The sequence below is a fragment of the Bombus vosnesenskii genome, unplaced genomic scaffold (assembly GCF_011952255.1).
Source record: "Bombus vosnesenskii isolate JDL3184/JDL3185 unplaced genomic scaffold, Bvos_JDL3184-5_v1.1 scf7180000013444, whole genome shotgun sequence".
NCBI lineage: Eukaryota > Metazoa > Arthropoda > Insecta > Hymenoptera > Apidae > Bombus > Bombus vosnesenskii.
The window spans coordinates 118,018-137,271 of record NW_022883055.1 but is presented as its reverse complement, the minus strand read 5'-3'; the positions used below and the strand labels follow the sequence as shown (position 1 = coordinate 137,271).

Here is a 19,254-nt window from a genome sequence, read left to right as displayed (position 1 = left end):
AAATCCCGCCCCCATCCTCCACCCATGGTCCAAGTCGTCCTTTATCCGTTCCCTTTATTCGCGCCTTTTCCCCGACTTGCCCGCTAGAATATCATAAAAGTACGTATATCCCGTGGACGAAAGGCGCGGGTGGCGGAGATTAAAAGTCGCGGAGTCGGAGTCAGCAGACGGTGAAAGTGAGAAGTAGCACTTTTGTAGTTGCACGGCCCGGAGGGCGTACTCGCCGCCATTGGGGGTGACTGGGGAAATTGAAGAGTTCTACGAGAACGCGAGTTGGAAGAAAAAAGGAAGAAATCTAGAAGATGAAAGAAAAAAAATGCGAAGAAAAGAATAAAAAAAAACGAAGAAAGGCGAAGAGAAGAATATCTGGCATCTCGTGTCTATTTAAAGCGACCGCCAAGCCCAGCAGTAGTGCAACTTTAAATTCGCTGTTTTTTTATCTCTCTGTCACGCGCCCGTTCCTCCTCTTTCCCTTGAAGATTATAAAAATTACCCTCTCGCAGCCATTCGAAATGGGGTCGAGATTAAAAGTCACGAGCCGCGCAGGACGCGAGGAAGCGGAATTGCTGCTTTAGCAGTCCGGACGCGAGCGGCTAAGGAGGATAAAGAAGCCGCGGAAACGAGCGGAAAACGAGAATACGTAAGCAGCGGGTGTAACTTTAAATCGAATTGCGCTGCGCTATCCACGTCTCTGCTACCCCCGCGTCTGTGTCTGTTTCGTGGCCGTGAGATCGACGGAAACGAATGGAAGCAGGGTCGGAGTCGGCGGCAGGCTGACGATTCAGGAAGAGGATGCTTTGTCCGGAAGGTCGCTGGAATTACGACGCTTGGGCTGCGTGTACTGGAAATTGCAGCCAAGAGAACGAAATTAGACAGGGTTCAAATGAATTTCGAGACACCTTCGTATGGTGTTACCAACGAAACGAGATTGAGGATTAAGGAAACTACCGGTGACCGGATGTTGCGGTGCTTCTACTACTCGCTGGAGAGCTGATTCGCTTCGTACGAAGTGGAACCTGTTGATCTCATCGAATGCTTAAGGAAGGAAAGATGTTATTATCTTGCGTTTCGATTATTTACTTAGTTTTATACATCGAATCGAGAGGTTCAGCTGTAATTTGTCTCTCTTGGAGGGCAAACAAAGTTCAAAGATAATTTATTTGTTGCAACTAGAGAGTTAATCGTTTATCAAGCGAATTAAAAATGTTAAAGGTAACTTCCTATTTTGTTAATTATCCAGTGATATCGTTGGACTTTGCTTAAACGAAACAAATATCTACCTAATTTACAGCCATAATACGTACGAGCAAAATATTGAAGGGCAGATGAAAATATGGCGAAAAGCTCGCTGCGAATCGAAAAGTCGAAATATCTAGGTAAGTTTATTTTTCGACGAATCGATATCACATAGGTTCGACTCGGAGGCGAGCAGAGTGTGTACAAAATCATGGAATCGGGCGCAATATAAAGGTACGATGCAGAAACCACTAAAGCCAAACGCGAGGGTCGCGCTTAGCATAGATATGAATTTCATACTCGTGGCACTCGCACCGCGATACGAGAAATTCCTTCGTGTCTGGAAGATCGAGAAGATTCGCAAATAGAATATCTTGAACTTTTGCCGCGGAATATTGTAGTTTTCTAAGGGCATCTTCTTGCACATTGAAACGAACCGATTTCTCACCAACAACTTTGATTAATCGATTCTCATCGATGGTCGTGTTTGAAATTTTACATGCTTCAAACTGTATGTCCGCTCTATTCCTTTCCCTGCAAGCAAAAGTAATCTAAAGATATTGTGAAAAATGAGATGCGCTGCGTTTCGTTTCTAAAACGAGTCAATCCAAAACAAATATTCGCGATGACAATGAAACGGTGTAAGCGAAATGAAAACGCGCGCAACGACAGAGGCGTCTATTATTAAAGGCGGTCACAATGCAACGGTGCTGTAAAATAGTAAAATTTCAACAATTGCCTCCACCAGTGTAACAATGTCGTCGAAAATCTCTAGGAGGCCACGACGCATCGCACGCTAAATAAATTCGCGAGACTTATGGTACACGGACAGTGGCACCAGTTTGTGATTAATTTACCGTGGGTATATTAACGCAACGGATTTCCATGTAGCGGGGGATCAGACCGGTGATTTAGAGGGTAGGCTGAATTCAAGCTATCAGGCAGCTATCCAAGCAACACGTGTAATCGTTATACCATTCTACCATTATTATACAATATCATTCGCTATTCATAGAGCGTTACAAAAGCTGCTATTTTATAATTGAAAAACTGGATTTAACTATTTTACATACTATTTTACTTTATTCGCTATTCTAAAGTACTCGTCGGATAATGGAAATTGTCATTTCTCTCTCTCTCTCTCTCTACTTTCCAATTAAAGAAATCACCGATTCTGCCATTAAAGGTCCTTAGAATCTCGTATTCTGGATAAATTCAAAAATTTATCTTCATATAAATCGTACTACTCACGAATTAGTTATATAACCTCTATCGCAGTCCTTTTCTAAACTGCATGTCCCTAAACAGAATAAAAACTGTAGCAATCGCTACAGTTGGTATCTAACCCATTTTCGCGAATAAATGGGAAATGAAGCACGTGCTTTAGGTACCATCAAGCTGGCTAGTTAGGACGGGATCATGGATAGATATCTCTAGACAAGTGTAATGGTCGACAACATCGTACGTCAATGGAGGATCCTCTCTCATTATCAACTCTGCTCGATATTGCTGCCCGGTGGATTAACTTACGCCTCCACCTCGTATTGAAGCCTCGACCTCCTCTTTTCACTGGCCGTGTTCAACTTTTAATTATCGTTAACGAGTATTCAATCTGGAACGATACAGATACGGTGTTTTATTCTTTTCACGTCGTATTAAATATCTTTCTGTCCGTCTCTCTTTCTCTTATCTCTTTTGCCTCAAAGTATAGAGTCCCGGAAATACGGCCAGATGAAACGAACGAACTTCATAGAGGATATATTGAAATGTATAAAGAGCCGCATGATCAATAAAATGTTATCGTCCGTCCGGATGAAAATTTTTTCACCGTTTTTATTTTAATACTTTGAACGCTCGTTCGACCGGAGTAATTTCAAGATAGCGTTTTTCATACTATGATTAATCATACGATATTAGAGAGCAGAAAGATGTTGTAAAGGGAAGAAAATAGGTTTTGATATGTTTCGACGAAAAATGGAAGGAAGATGATTCGTAAAGACGACTTTTTCAAGAAATTGATTATTACTCAAATATTTAATATTTTATTTATATAATTATATATAATCATATGTGTAATATCGTACATGTCATTTCTTCCTAATGGTAATAATAACGTACCGTGCGAGATAACTCTAACGGTAATACGACTGAAAGTCATCTTGCAAAGACAACTATATTTTCAGCTCCTTTAGTACATTAAGTAGATTCAATAATTTAACGAGTATTACTTTCAGTGGGTATTGTAATCGGCTAAAAGCAGTTTAAATATAGAAAAATCTCATTGTTCATGCAAAAGTGCTCACTTATTGTTTCATACTCGTAGAATCGAAAGAGGAGTTCACCAAAGTTTCATTAATTTGACATTATCAGCTTCAAACCTGGAATATAATATCGATTAATCTAACTTTACTATATATCGTTGCGAATTAAATTTTCAGTACAATTTGCACGGTAACCAGAGACAGAAATGAAATAACATTTTGTATCGTTTAGCGAGATCGTATTTTTGAGAAAAATAGCTTAAGTGGAATCTTGTTCCTCTTTTGTTAGAATTAAAGATGTAAAAATATAGTAGAAATTGTAATGACGTTTGGAAATTACGTAAACGAAACGTGCTGGAGAAAAATCAAAATTCTTCACCATGAATCTGCGTTTCTGATCGCGTCTCGGCTGAATATTAGAGTTCTGCGTGAGCCGTGTTCATGAGGCCTTGATTGTAGTACACAAGATAGAAAGAAAAGCGACAAAGAAAAAAAAGAAGGAAAATCGGAAGAAGCAACGTGGAGAGCCAGGAGCGCGCAGGTTCGAAACGGAAATTTAATTTTCCGCGTGCATTCCCTTTGTCTGCGTGCACCGCAGGAGACTCGACCGTGTGCGAGCCTCAGGAATTTTACAAAAGCAAATCGATACGAAACAACGACACCCAACCCGCGCCCCGGTTCTCGATAGGGAATCCGCGTTTGTCCTCGAAAGAATGCATGCTATTGCGTGCAAATTATTGTCCGTCGCTCGTCTTGTTGTTCATGCACGGAAGATGAGCTTGTTTTTAATAATAAGCGACATCCTAGGCTAGAAAATTTATGAAAACCGCGGGTTCGTTAAATGTCGGATTGCTGGAATAGTTTATTATTACTACTTTCTTGTTTGCGGCTTTCTGCAACTTTTTTGTAACAGCAGATTAGATGTCTTAGATTATATGTATAATAACTAATATTGTGCAAATTAAGTCAGTAATGTTCGCAAATGGATGGCAAAAAACATAATTTATGTGAATCGAAATTTTATGTTTGTCTGTGCTTTTATGTTTGCCAGCTAAATCCACGAAATTTTACTTCATTATAATTACGAATGATCGATATCGTTTGTCGCAAACTGATGAAAATAACAAAATTCCATTTCCATCGACGATCGTTTGCATCCAGAAGATGTACAAGGTATAGCAAATAAAACTCCAAAAGTTTCTTCCAAAAGTTAATAACCAGTAAAACAAATTGTTTCGTAACTAAAGATCTGCACACGCTTATCTTGAGAATGAGAATAGCACGATCTCTCTATACCTTATTTAATAATAAACTATTATCGCTACGCGAAGTTAAACATTTCTGTTCGTGTTACGTGCGGAGACATTACGAATTCGTGCATAAATGATCAAATCGTTTTCTTTATTTTCTTGCAGATGCGCCATCCGATCCAGATGAAACCTGCGGACAGCGAAAACAGAAACGGTGAGTAAAAATTCAATATCTCGTTTCGAAGAAACTTCAAACTCTATGCTTTTCTCTTCCATTTTATTCTTTGTTTAAATATGAGCTTCTTTGTAAGCGTTTTTTCTACTACAAGGATCTTGAAGGAAGGTAATATTTACAAACCTTAGATTCTAAGCGTATTTTGTTGCATTTTAATATAAATGACAGTACCTCCTGATCATAAGGGGTTAAATCTCCTTCTATCTAACGTAGCCACCATATACAATTCATATTTTTATATATATAAGCAACGTTATATATTTTATCTTGCTGCTCGAGCCTGGAGAATAAGAATTTGCAATACAATCGTCAAAGCTCAGATAGTCTGATGGCAAATAGGGAAAAGAGTAAAGGACACGAGTAAGAAAGACGCAATAGACCCGCCTCTCGTTTATTATCTGTGCGATGTTTCTCGAGCATTGTCTTCAAGCCACACTTTTCTTCCTCCCTTTCCCTAAAAGTGCTCGTCGTTTCCTTATTCGTTGCTCCGCGACTCGATTATATCTTCTTTGACTACGCAATCTCCACAACCTCTCAATTCAGCCAATTAATTACTACTTAATGAACAAGCTTTGAAACCACATTCTCCGTCGTCGCAGTAACGTAGACAGCGAGAAACTAAGACGGAATACCGAAAACAAGAAGGGATGAGAATTCCATCCCATGAATCAAATCTTATACTTGTCTTGATTTATCCAATGATTTGATTCGTAACTTTGATCGTCACAAATTCCGAAAGAATTATGATTTTTGGATCATTTATAACCAAATGTTCCTCTCCCAATACAAAGAAAAATTACGGTTTATCGTTTGAAAAAATAAAATAGATATACTATAAACTTATTCGAAGCTAATATAACATAGCATAAAGATGTTGATAAAACCATATTGTTCAACTATTTTTTCTTCTCCTTTTCCTTATTTACATGGTTGCTTATATAATTTCTCAGTATAATGTCAATAGAATTGCGTAATGTCATATTGCGAGGTTAAATAACTCAGAACCTTCTAACACTAACTGTAGCATAAGAGAGGAAAGAATTCCGTAAATGTAGACGAGTTTTTCGAAGCAATCGTGGCGTAAATGCATACAATGAAAAGCTGACCATCGTAGTTCGAGCAGGGTGCACAAAATAAAAATTGTCCACGGCAGATCGGGATGGACGACGAAAAACGAATGCTAATGAAATATTAACGACACCCGTCACGTGCTGCGACCCCAGCTGGATCAGGGATTGCGCTCATTTTTTCAATGCTTTTTGTCTCTTTTTCTTTTTACAACACAGTCCAGAAACCGCGGCTATAACAGGTACACGTGACGGGGAATCACGAGAAGAGAATCACGAGAATTGATGCGCCAATCCAACCACGTAGAGTGTACAGGAATCAAACGTCCGTCAAAAGTGTTAAAAAATGATTTCACAAAATTAAATGTAGTTTTTTTCTAAAGAATTTACACGATATATTTCCCTTTATTAAATTGATCTTGATTAACATTTTAAATAACATTCTACCGTTAAGCGTCTAATAATGTCTAATAATCATACGCGATAATGCAACTTGATTTTTCTTGGCAGAAGACACCATGGCCCTCTCGTAAATGCAGATTACATGTAAAATTTCGAGATCCAATTATTGTCAGCGTGCATGTAAAACATGCAATCAAATTCTCACGAACAAGTGAAAAGAGGAAACTACAAAGAGGTTCTAAAATTAGAGATAGTAATCAGAAAGGGAAATTTTCAAACAATCATAATTTTAAGTGTTTCATGACTCTTATGTCTATGACAAGGAATTACTTTGAGAAAAATCCACCAAATTGTCGCTGCGCCTATAATTATTCACGTTAATGGTACACACGATGGACGTTTTTTTAAGGTTGTTCCGACAGGAAACACGTTGATCAACAAGCGACCTCTGATACGTCTAACTACGTCAAATCGACAAAAAAGAGACACGAAAGATAAAAAGAAGGAAAAAGAAGAAAGAGAAGCTTGCGAAGAAGTGCACGATGAGAGTGAAAGCTTTATTTATACCCGTGACATTCTGTTTATTTTGGCTGACACTGTGTCTCCCGTAAGTAACGACACACTCGGTCACGTGTTACGCTTCATCCACGTTCCATCCATTCTCAAGATCGTTCCGTGTAGGTTACGTCATCTCCTCATGTTCTCCATTTTGACGATTTTGCGTAAAATTCTTTGAAATTCTGCTGAATCTTTAGAGTCGACCTTCTTTGAGAAATTCAGTTATATTTTCGTGAAAGAAACTTCTGTGATATAATTGCAAATAACACTCACAACAATTGCGTAATATGTATGTATAACGAACAACGTGAAATCTATTTTAAACAACTATTAAAACTGCTAAATATCTTTTTTTTTGGTAAAACGCAGAAACTAGTTTCTTTTTTTTTTTTTTTTTTTTTTGATAAGCCTTTAATTTTTTTTTAATTTTGGTCGGACCATTTAGTGAGATTTCGTTGATGAGGACATAAAAGTGTTACAGTGATTTGTCGTTCTCTGTTCTAACTATATGTCATAGTTAGTTCCTTGGGTGGAAAAATTTATTTGTTTGGGCATATGGAGCATTATGAGAATTGCGAATTATATTAAATTTAATGAAATATATAAGCAATAGCTAACTTGAGAATATTCATTGGGAGTATTAAGAGGATTATTAAAATCCGCTCAACGCTTTCACTGCGTGCAGTTCAGATTTAAGTAGTGTAGGAGGGGTAGTTGGAGCTAGGTGAAAAGGGAATGAGGAGCGTTTCGTCCCGGGACTACTGGAAGACTCGTCAGTAAGGCTATGCCCGGTAGTCCCTGCCTTAGACGTAGAGGGAGTCTCGCTAGGTGCGGTATTTGTATCGTGCGCCCGTAAATTCGACCGCTAGCGAGTTAGACAGACTCGTTGTCGTCGTAGCCCTCTGGTGTTGGCGGTTGGTATCCGCGGATCGCCCGGGAAGTGTTGCGCTGCGTTGATACCTCGACCTGTCGGCGTCCTATTGATACCGATCCGCCACAGTAGTTTCATAAAAGCGCATGGTTTTACGATATGCGTATGATACCGAATCGGATATGAGAGAGAAATTCAACACAAACGCAACTTCTATAATAATTAGGGTACAGAAAACAAAGAATAGCGACATTAGATCGAAGTAAAATTTGCAAATTTTCGTTAACTTATGTGCGAGAAACGGTTGTCAGGCAAATCGTAAGCTCTACTTGCATCCACAACTTGAATGATTAATTATTAACTAACAGAGCCTATCGCAACTGCCTTCACGAAATGAAACACGCTCGAAAAGCATCTCGTCTATTGAAACAAAGGAGAGAAGTACTGACGTAAATTGCAGTCAGACTCGTTTTACGGAGGTAATCGTAATTACGTCATTCCTGTGCAACGTCAAGGATTGCATTACTCACAACTCACGGAGATTAAGTATTATGGAAATGTGCCTAATATAACTTGTTTCACCAGGCGTTGCCGAAACACTGTTTCATCTCATTCGTGCCAACATTTTCGTCGATGTTAGCATAGTATTGTTGCAATCAAAAATACCAGTATAGTGCAAAAAGTTAACACGTTAATTGCATTTGCTTATTTTGGGGTGTATTTGTCGTATTAATATTACATCTATCTTTTAAATATACTGGTAAGTACCTCCGTTATCTGAACTTATCAGGAGGAAAAAGTGTTTAGATAACAAAATGTTTGCGTAATGAAACAATGTAATAATATTTGTACAGCAATATCTTCATAAAAAAATAATTAGAATATTTAAAAATGCTGGTCGATTAAACGCCAATAACTCTTATCGTTTATCGAGCTCTAATTTCACGATTGCAGCTTCATGAAATATCGCTATCGGCCATCGACGTAGCCAATCACGTCGAAATAAATCACGATAGAGAATCGATTCTACCGCAAGCATAATCGCAACGCGGACAGTAAGCACGCTATATCGCGAAACGTTTCTCGTCGTTATAAGATCAGGAAACACGAAGAAACCTATCTTTCGTGGTCAAACGTACGAGTCCGATAAGTCTTATCTTATCGAGCGAAAACCAAACGACTTCGAACTCGAACGGAATTGCTTGTACAATCGGTACGAACGATATGCCAAGGTCGTAAATTAAAATATCGAGAGATGATCTACTATACTTGACAAATTTACAAACTCGATTTTCTCGAAAACTAAGCCTTGGATGAACGAATTTTACTCTTTTGTTTCGTTTTATTTGTTCACCCAGAATCATTACCCCCTTTTCGAATGTACTACATGCTATTCCTATTCCCTGCAAATATACTACTAAGCAACCCACAGTTCTGATTCGAGTTCTTTATATCAATTGCTTTTTCGGGAATCGAAACATAAACTTTATCGTTTGACCGATTTTATGATCTCGCTGTTGCTCTTTCGCTAACTGTACGCAAGATTCACAGGCCTGTCGGAAACACGCATGCTTGGATTGCAGTTTCTAAGCCAGTTAGATCGTTCGATCGTCAAACTCGTTTCTGATAAATTGGATTTAATCGGTTTGTCGGTGTGTTCTATACAGATTTATGATTCTTCTCGAGCAACTGATAAGCAATAAAAGAAGCATATTGAATTCTGATACACGCGCTAATCTTTTCGCGACACGGTATACGATACAATATGCTTAAGAAAAGGTGCTGATCTCACGTAGTTACCGAAACGAAACAAAAGAAGATGAATATGCATTAATGACATATCATTAAACTATAGAGATGTAATCCGAAAGGGGACGATTCTGCATGCTGAAATGAAACAAACGTACAGAATAGTACTTCCTTTTTGTCTTTGAAACCTCTTTTTTATATAAACATGAACACTTAGACGCGATTTCACTTACGTTTTGATCTAAAGGATGTTCGTTTAATAAAAAATTTGTTGTTTTATAAGATAAGGTAGTAAAATATTGTTTATAATAGAAAAAGTCGTTTATTTAATAAGAGGGTAAATATTTTTCTTGAAAATAATATCTTGAAACGCACCTTGCTGTAACAATAAATCTTGGCTATAATATTAGTTGAGATAATTGATTAAAATTCCGTTGAAAGGCTTCAGTTGTTAATGAAAAAAGAGACCCATTTCAAAAGGAGCAGTTGAAGTTTCAGTTTTCGAGTTACTAGCTGATAATGTTACGACTGAGTTCTTTCGCTTTAACATTATAACATTTGACAAATTTTATTCTTAAAAGGATTACACCAAATTGTACAGTATTACCCGTTGTTAAAAATATTAAATTATAGTTTGAAAATGTTTAAGTTTTAAATTTTTATCATTCAAATTCTAAATAGTGGTATGGTAGGAAAAATTGTATAAAATTGAGTAAAAGTAAAATACGAATCGCTTTTCTTCATCTGTTTGATTAAAAAATTATGAAAACTATACCTTTAATATGCCGTATTCTTCAACGCAGGTACTTTCATTTCATTTGGTTCATTTTCTACTCGCTATATAGGCGCCGAGATCCATTTCTCTTGCTTCACATGTACTTCTTCTTACTCTTCATATTTTAGCTTACTTTACGCCGCAGTGTATACATACATGTACGCAATCATATTCGAGAAACCTCAAACTGGGCCAGTTTAAAACCCTGTTAAAAGTCAACGTTTAAATTTCAGTGTCAATACTCATATTCGTATAATTTCATCTTTCTTCAATTTTAATTTTTGAATTAAGACACATTAGTTTAACAAATATGCCAATGTTAGTATGACCAAACGTCGCTAAAAGCCATTTTGATAAAAGGAAGACTAAGATTAAAAGAATTAGAATTAGAAAAAGAGTCCAAGCTATTAATACGTTTTATTTGCAAAGCATAGGGAACCTGATGAATAACAAATGATATGCGGGCATATATTCACCACCGAATTTATAATGCAAAACACACGCTGATTTTTCGCCTCAGCTTCTTGGTCGCGAAGCGCCCTCCAAGAACCTCCAAACCCCATCAATGAAACATGACTTGGCAAACACTCCGCTTAAAGTGAACATGCACTGACTTCAAGCAACTCCCTAAGTCCTATCCTCTTCGCGCGATTCCATTTCCTCTTCGGCAACTTCCTGTGTAATGTTCTCAAACAAACCGATAAAAACTATTACATATGGCATGTTCAATTTTTTCCACGAACGGACATTTTTCATTAGGCATCGTTCGATACCATCCCCTAACGACTTTCTATATTTTTATTTGAAAACTTCGTCCCAGTTTCCAAGATCATCGCGCGCGTAGAATCGCTTGGGAATTCTTAAAACACATTCTTAAAACAACACGCACATGCCGCTATTCTCGGTAGATTTGTCATTAACGAGACTTTATTCGGTGTTTCGTCCCGGCTTGAATATGCATCGAGCAAGCACTGTCCGCAGGAAAGTGGATCACAAGGATCAGCGGGTAAATAGAACCAACTTTCTCGCAAGCTCGCCGCCATGCCGTTCTAAATTGTTCCGGCGAAGAAATCGACGTTACCGTCCATTGAAAGTTTACCCACGGAATAATATGGCACTTGGAAATTAACTTTATTCGCTTGCATTAAAGGGAAGCTATTTTAGATCTGGCTTCCTCTCCAAGAAATCGCTTAATTGCACGCTTAAACAAAGATATATTTTATCCGTGTATAAACAACGGTCGAAGGAAAATTAATCCTGAGTCCTTGTTTAAACGTTTGAAGAAAAGTATTTTAATTCAATTACAGAATTATTTTTTATTAACTTAGCTTCGTCTATCGGCAATAATCCATATAGCGCGGAACTCCTGGTTGCAAATAAAACCAAACACCATTCGATGAGAAACAAGTTTCCAGGTACGTGGGGTCTGCATAAAAACACATTCCATGTAAATACCGTGTTTATAACAGTGGAATATAATAACATCATTGTGAGGAATTGCGTGAACCGTGTACGTTGACGAACAAGTATTTTTCCATGCGAATCGAAAACGGTACATGAAGCTAATAAATACGGCGACACGAATCGTCGCTCGCAATAGGTCACAGTGTTCAATACGATCGGCGATTTTAATTACTCGGCCTGATTACCTTTTACACGTCACGCTTACTAGGATTTCTTGTGTGCGTCATTCTATAAAATGGCAGCGTTTGCTTTTAAATAATCTGAAATTCGACGCCTTTCTCTCTTCGAGTTTCGAACGAAACGCAACACGCATTATTAATTTCTTCCATTGTAGGGAAAACGCATGAATAGCGGTACAATTTGAAGAAGTATGAGCGATTGGAAAACGTCCAGGTGACGTGAAAATGAATTTGTATCGGTTTTAACAAAAGTATCAACGAATAGGATTTTATTTCATTAATTTACTAAGAAATATCGTTGCAGTATGAGCATCGATATCGTATCGATGAGATAGATGGTAATAGCAGGGCACAGAATACTGATATATGGGCCATTAAGGTTTTTCAACCCACGTAAAATAATGACGTTTGTGGAATCTTTTGTAAACTACTTACTACGATATAATCCTGACATCTCACGACATAATCGTCCATTTTCGTTGGAATCTTGCTGCGTAATCAATGTCTGTTGTTTTTGCTCTAGCGAATAATTGTAAAGGTAAAAGTAAAAGAGAATAAGGCAAGTTGACACGTTCTTTAGTTAGAATAGGATTTTATTTCATTAATTTACTAAGAATCGATATCGCATCGATGAGATAGATGATAATAGCAGGGCACAGAATACTGATATATGGGCCATTAAGGTTTTTCAACCCACGTAAAATAATTACGTTTGTGGAATCTTTTGTAAACTACTTACTACGATATAATCCTGACATCTCACGACATAATCGTCCATTTTCGTTGGAATCTTGCTGCGTAATCAATGTCTGTTGTTTTTGCTCTAGCGAATAATTGTAAAGGTAAAAGTAAAAGAGAATAAGGCAAGTTGACACGTTCTTTAGTTAGAATAGGATTTTATTTCATTAATTTACTAAGAATCGATATCGCATCGATGAGATAGATGATAATAGCAGGGCACAGAATACTGATATATGGGCCATTAAGGTTTTTCAACCCACGTAAAATAATTACGTTTGTGGAATCTTTTGTAAACTACTTACTACGATATAATCCTGACATCTCACGACATAATCGTCCATTTTCGTTGGAATCTTGCTGCGTAATCAATGTCTGTTGTTTTTGCTTTAGCGAATAATTGTAAAGGTAAAAGTAAAAGAGAATAAGGCAAGTTGACACGTTTTTTAGTTTAGTCGGATTAATTACTGGATTACAAACATACTACGGTGCATTACCGAAACAGAGGCCTATGGGCCCGTAACGGAAGTATGTAACACGCGTTTCCGTCTCTCCTGGCGGCAATGAATAACATTAACGACGTGATGCGACCCCGCATTTCTACGTTCTCCTGGCAAACGAACGCGTGAACGAAGATACACGGCTTCGCGGATTTGATTCGAATGCACTTGGCACTCGTTCGAGACGGAATACCAAGAAACCACGCAGATACTTCCACGGGCTGGAATACGAGAATTGGCTACCGATTCGATATCGACGAACATCGGTATGATCTTGCTCGCGTTAAAGATTCTACTGGCGATCTCTCTCTTGACGTTCTTGGAAATTTCATTGCCCTTTATCATGTTCATCGTTATTGTTAAATTAATTGGCGACAGATTCAGATATAACAGTATTCGTAGTAAATATTTATTGACAATGATCAATTATCATACGTGAATTACATTTCAGTATTACGTTAACGTATATGAAATGTCATTGCCCCGAAGTTTAAATATAACAGGCTAATGCCACCACCCATCTTTTATCGTATCACCGATTATTAACCACATTAAAAAAGAATTCGTTTACCATTATGTTTCGAATTGAAACTAAAGCTTTGTGCGCATATTTCATTAAATCATCGTAACAAGAAAAAGTAATTATGAAATGAGAAATTGTTAACTGCTATCTCATTGATTTTAATTCGAATTCTCGTTAAATCGAATTCATTTCGGAGCTGTTTACTTCAAATTATCAGAATTTAATCGTATTTACGTGTTTTTCGTTTATGAAAAAATAAAGTAAATCGATCCTGAAAATATGTACACCTTTAAAAGCAGGATATGTACATCGGATTTCGAAATGCATTTCCTTCGTTAAGGTGTAATTGACAAATGCATACTGTTCTTAAATTAAATGCAACTAAAAGTATTTCCTGCTTAAATCTCGTTAAGCATTTCCGAGCTGAGATTAGAAAGTGTTGAGTCGTGATTTTAATTGATACGGTTTCTGATGAAAAATTTATAGCTCTCGATATGGCGGAGAGTAACCTCGTTGAACGAAGAAAAATTAGCCTATTCTTTATTAATGGAACGAAATACCAATGACAAACGACATTCGTGTAACATCGAATAACATCCACGAATAGAAAACAAAGTAAAAATTAGCATCGATACACGGAACATCAACGATCAGCAACACTAATAGGCAAATAAACATCTGTAAATGAAACATCAAAGAAATATCGATAGCCATGAATAAAACAGCAACCACAAGCAACATTGAAACACAAATACCAAGGAAAAATCAACATCCAGAAGTAAAACGTGACAAGAACGATCGTGTGCGTAAGCAGTCGTGCATCTTCTCTCGTCATTACGGTTCCCTTGTACGTTTTGGTCCGGTAGGAAGCATTCAGAAATGAAACACGTCATCGTGGTCTTTACAAGTGGCTTTGGCGTTGGAAAAGCAAATGTACGAATCTCGCGACCAATGCGGAATGGTGAAGCAAATTGGAACTCGGCCAAATATTTATACACAACGCAGCTCGACACCGCGTACACTGTTGCTTCGTCACACACACACACGTACACATATTATATTGTATTACAGCTAATATTTAACGGATGCCGCATAATAAAATCGCCGCTCGTCGAACCAGTAAGTATCACGCTCGACCGTTTAGTATCGTGCCCGAAAAGAACCGATTCGTAAAACGTACCGCAACCGGAACTGAGAAACTGCAGGTTGCCAAATCCTATTATACGTGGAAGAGAATTCGGAATGGACGGATTTGTGTATCCTAAATACCTAATACGCCAGCCATTCATTGATCTTGTAGAACGCGAAAGCGAACTAGATGTTATTTCTGCATGTGATGTGTGTGAGATGTTGGAAGAGGAAGTCTTCTCAAGAATTCTAATGGAATTGGACGTGGTTTATTTTGGTTGTATGAAATTGACTGAGGTTGAGTAATTGTATGATTGGTACATGTTGTTAACAATGGCCAATCTGAAATGATCAATGGCAGGATTTAAATGATTATTTAAAAAGTAAAATTACTAGCAAAAATTATATTTAAAAATTATATTTAATACCACGGTGACCAAAGAGAATCTGACAGTTCTGAAAAAATCCAGTATACGTAGAATATAGCTTTTCACGATTATTATCAAAGGCCTACGTTTAATCTTATAAACCTATGCTGAAAACAAAGTTTTATACAAAAAAATGTTTCACAATATTTGTTCTTTCCCGTAGAATTCTCTCCCCATTTGTTTTTTTATTTATCTTTAGTTTTTTCTAGGTGAACTACGAAACTACGAAACAACGAAACACTTCTAAACTTTTAGTATGATGTGTTTATACGTGCATACGTATATCGTATGAAGTAAGAAAATAATCGATGTTTACCAAAAAGCAAAGTATCGTTACGCGAAGAGTAATTCACGTTTATCCATAGTCCATTTATTTTTTAATGTTTGCGATTTCGCTTTGATCAACGTACGATTTTTTGAATCCTTTTGATAGAGATATCCATTTCTGGTTAACACGTCACACTTTACACATACCCGAAACAACTACACGGAAACATGTTATTGCCGACGTATTTTTAATTTACACCAGGTGCTGCGAATTCGAATGCATTATTCTCCGTTACATTCGGTCACAAGGAAAGCCTTTCAAGCGTCATCAATTATTTCATGCGTGGAAAATCCATTTCGCGTAACAGAACTGGAAGGTCAGCTAATCATGAATGCATACGATCCTAACAGACTCATTCATAGTCATCTATCTCGATTTTATTCGCGACAGATTGCTAATGATTTCAATCAGTTTCTTTGCCTCGAATGAGTTGGATAATCTAGAAACGCAGCGATAAGCTGTTCAAAATGGATCGCATTCAACGCTAGAATCAAATTAAATTGTTATAATTCTTGTATAGATATATAAAAGGATAATATATAACAGGACATATAAGTTAAAATGAAGTTTCAAAAATTACGTACTAGTAAAACCTCTCTGTTCTTTTCACATTTCCCTTACCATTCACATAATTTTATTCCATTAATTTTCTCCTAAAACACTATACTTTCAATAAAATTCAGTGAAATTAAGTTTCTTTCTCTCATTCCTAAAAGTGAATTTGCCTTTTCACGATTATTTTCTTCAAAGAATTTATGCAGTATTCAGTTATCAAAATCGTACGGCTGAATATATCGTGTTATTCTCAATATTTAAAGCTTTTAATAGTTGCACAGTTTCCACGATTTTCGGAGTTTAAAGAAGCTTAAAGTCTGCATGTAAATATCAAAAATCTGTATAACGGTGAAATTACAAACATTCAGGAAAATATACAGGGAAGAAAAATACTGCCTATAAAATGTGCAGATGAAAACAAACTTCAGAATTATATAACTTGGTTGTACCCGCTGAAAATAACGGTCGTTCGTTGTCATTACTATTGTTTTACTGATTTATTAATGTACTTTCACATTGTCACGAATTATTCCCGTTATCACATATGACATACCTAACGACTTTTGAATTATTTCGTCATCTCATATTCTGTTTTACCGTGTGCATTGATATTTTATAATTATCAAGTTTATTACGTGTACACGCATTATCATACTACTACACCGTATGATAATCTGTTAAAGCGCAAATAAATCCTATACATAGAATGTTGCTTTTTCAAGAGAGTAATACTTCACTATGTTCCACGTTTTCCTATCGTCGTAACAAAAATAATCTCCAAGTGCAATATGGTTCTTGACCATCCCTCTTCAGATATAAATATCGATTCTTTGAGTGATATATAATTATATACGAAATCTTTTTATTCTTGATATCGATATTTTTGTGTGCTGTGTCCATTCCGTATGTTTCGTCGCTTTTTTAATCTTCCACAGTTGCATAAACATTTGTAATATAGTAATAAATTTATTGTTATACCTGGACGGAGACGAGATTGCAATTTAATGAATTCAACGACAAACTGCTTCAACTTCTAGATAGTAGAAGAAACACGACGTGGACGGGAATTAATGTAACAGTTGGCACGAAAACCGTGAGTTTTGTCCAGGAATTCTATCCTGCAACAATATAAGCGGCAGATTTAATAGGAGAAATGTCGGCCAAAGGGGAAAGATGACTCAAGCTATGCACGAAATCACAGCATCCGTTGATAGGTCGATTTATAGTAGTTTAGAACCATTAGTTGGAAATTCAGCCAAATACAATAGTCGGAGTGTCAAGGCGAACGAATCAAATAATTCTGTTGAGCGCATTAGTTATAGTAATTAGTCAAAAGGTGTAATTCGGACAAAGAATAATATATTGCGGCGGCGATTCACGCAAATTACTTGCCTATTATCGCCTCTTGTTTGCTCTATTCGTTATTTTGTTTGAAGAGTTGATCGATTTTCGCTAGCTTATATCGTACTACCTATATTTCAGTGGAAGAATGAAGCTAGTGTACGAAACTATACAATACAGATTTTATAAGATAACAAAAATGATTGTATATTAAAATATACAAGACATTTGAACAACCAATGAGTTTTTACGAAAGAAAAGGATGATATCCAATTATAAGCTTCTAATTTTATTTTCAAGATATAACAAATTATAACTTTCATTTTCAATGTGTCTAAGAAACGAGACGGCAAACATAAACACGTAAACACGGCAGAAAACAATTTTAAGTAAAACCGTCGCACAATGGAACAGCAGACATTTCAAATGAATTCATTTGCTGGCGATCGTCTATACCTTGAAAAACCTTCGTCGTCTAGATGAACTCTGAAGGTTCGATAAAAATCTACCTAAAAGGATATTACTGTTTCTACTCAAGGAATAGCTGTACTATTTCTATGTTAAAGAGCCTCTTGAAAAGAGATCCTACTAAGAAAGCAAATGCAGCCATGAATAATGGAACACGCACATTGTCTTTCGCTTCCTTCGCCTGCATCTATGCCCTTGACTCATTATTTATCGGTGTTTTGCAGCTAAACGACACGACGGTAATCGGTGGCAAACTGTACGCGTTTCGTACGTATCGGATCGCCAGTCATCACCAGTCCCGATCTTTCTGTCCATTTCGATCAATCTCTAAACAATCTTCGAATTAAGTTGGTATAATCAACCATATATGTAACATATACAAGTACAAAAGAGATACAAACAACGAAGTACTGGAGGATATTATATTCCTCCCCTGTACTGTTGTTATTAGATTGAGTCATATCTATATGTAAATCACCGTCTAAGAAAACAGTACTTGTGATACCCTGATAAAATAACAATCTTGTTAACACAAACATGTTATTCTTCAGCAACAAAGGTTGTTTCTTGTGGTATCCTATTTTTGTACGAATCCCTCAATTCTTGTATAATCAGTAGTTGGTAAATTCAACTTTAATATTCTATTTCATTCTATCGATGATTACTTTAAATCGTCATTCATTACGTGAATACGTAATTCATAGATATATATATATATATGTATATTTTCAACCAATTTCCACATATTTCCGTAATCATCTAAGGTTGAAACAAAAAGGAATGGACCAGAGACAATTTCACAATGGAGTCAGATCCAATCGGAATCCACGAAACGATCAAATTTATTCGATCTACGAGGCGGCACGATTCGAGATACACAGAAGAATGGATAGATACGGTGGAATCGTGGTCGGAAATTCGAATAAAAATTGTCTCTAACGGCGATATCCGGTGGCTGAGACGTCTCAAGGAAGTTCCTACAACAGCGTCGACGCGTGGATTCTCATCGATAATGCGTCACTTCGATGATGACGATGTATGCGATACAACCGACCGCGTATAAATAATGCATCATCGACGTCGTTCGAGTAGGGACAGGCCACAAATATCCATGAAACTCCGATGCCAACGATGACCTCGTGCCCTCCGTGAATCGACCAATAGTCATCGGCGCGGTCCTGTATGGTTGCTGGAATAA

General features: G+C 37.0%; 1 protein-coding gene across 20 annotated transcripts in view; it reads left to right on the top strand.

The window, feature by feature from the left end:
• The window catches only part of LOC117238212 (CUGBP Elav-like family member 2), a 353,266-nt gene that overhangs the window by 283,326 nt on the left and 50,686 nt on the right, over positions 1–19,254 (top strand). For all 20 annotated transcript variants that reach the window (XM_033502919.1, XM_033502921.1, XM_033502935.1 and 17 more), the window contains one exon: positions 4,913–4,961. In XM_033502919.1, coding sequence (XP_033358810.1) covers positions 4,913–4,961 — 49 coding nt within the window. The remainder of the gene's footprint in view (positions 1–4,912; positions 4,962–19,254) is intronic.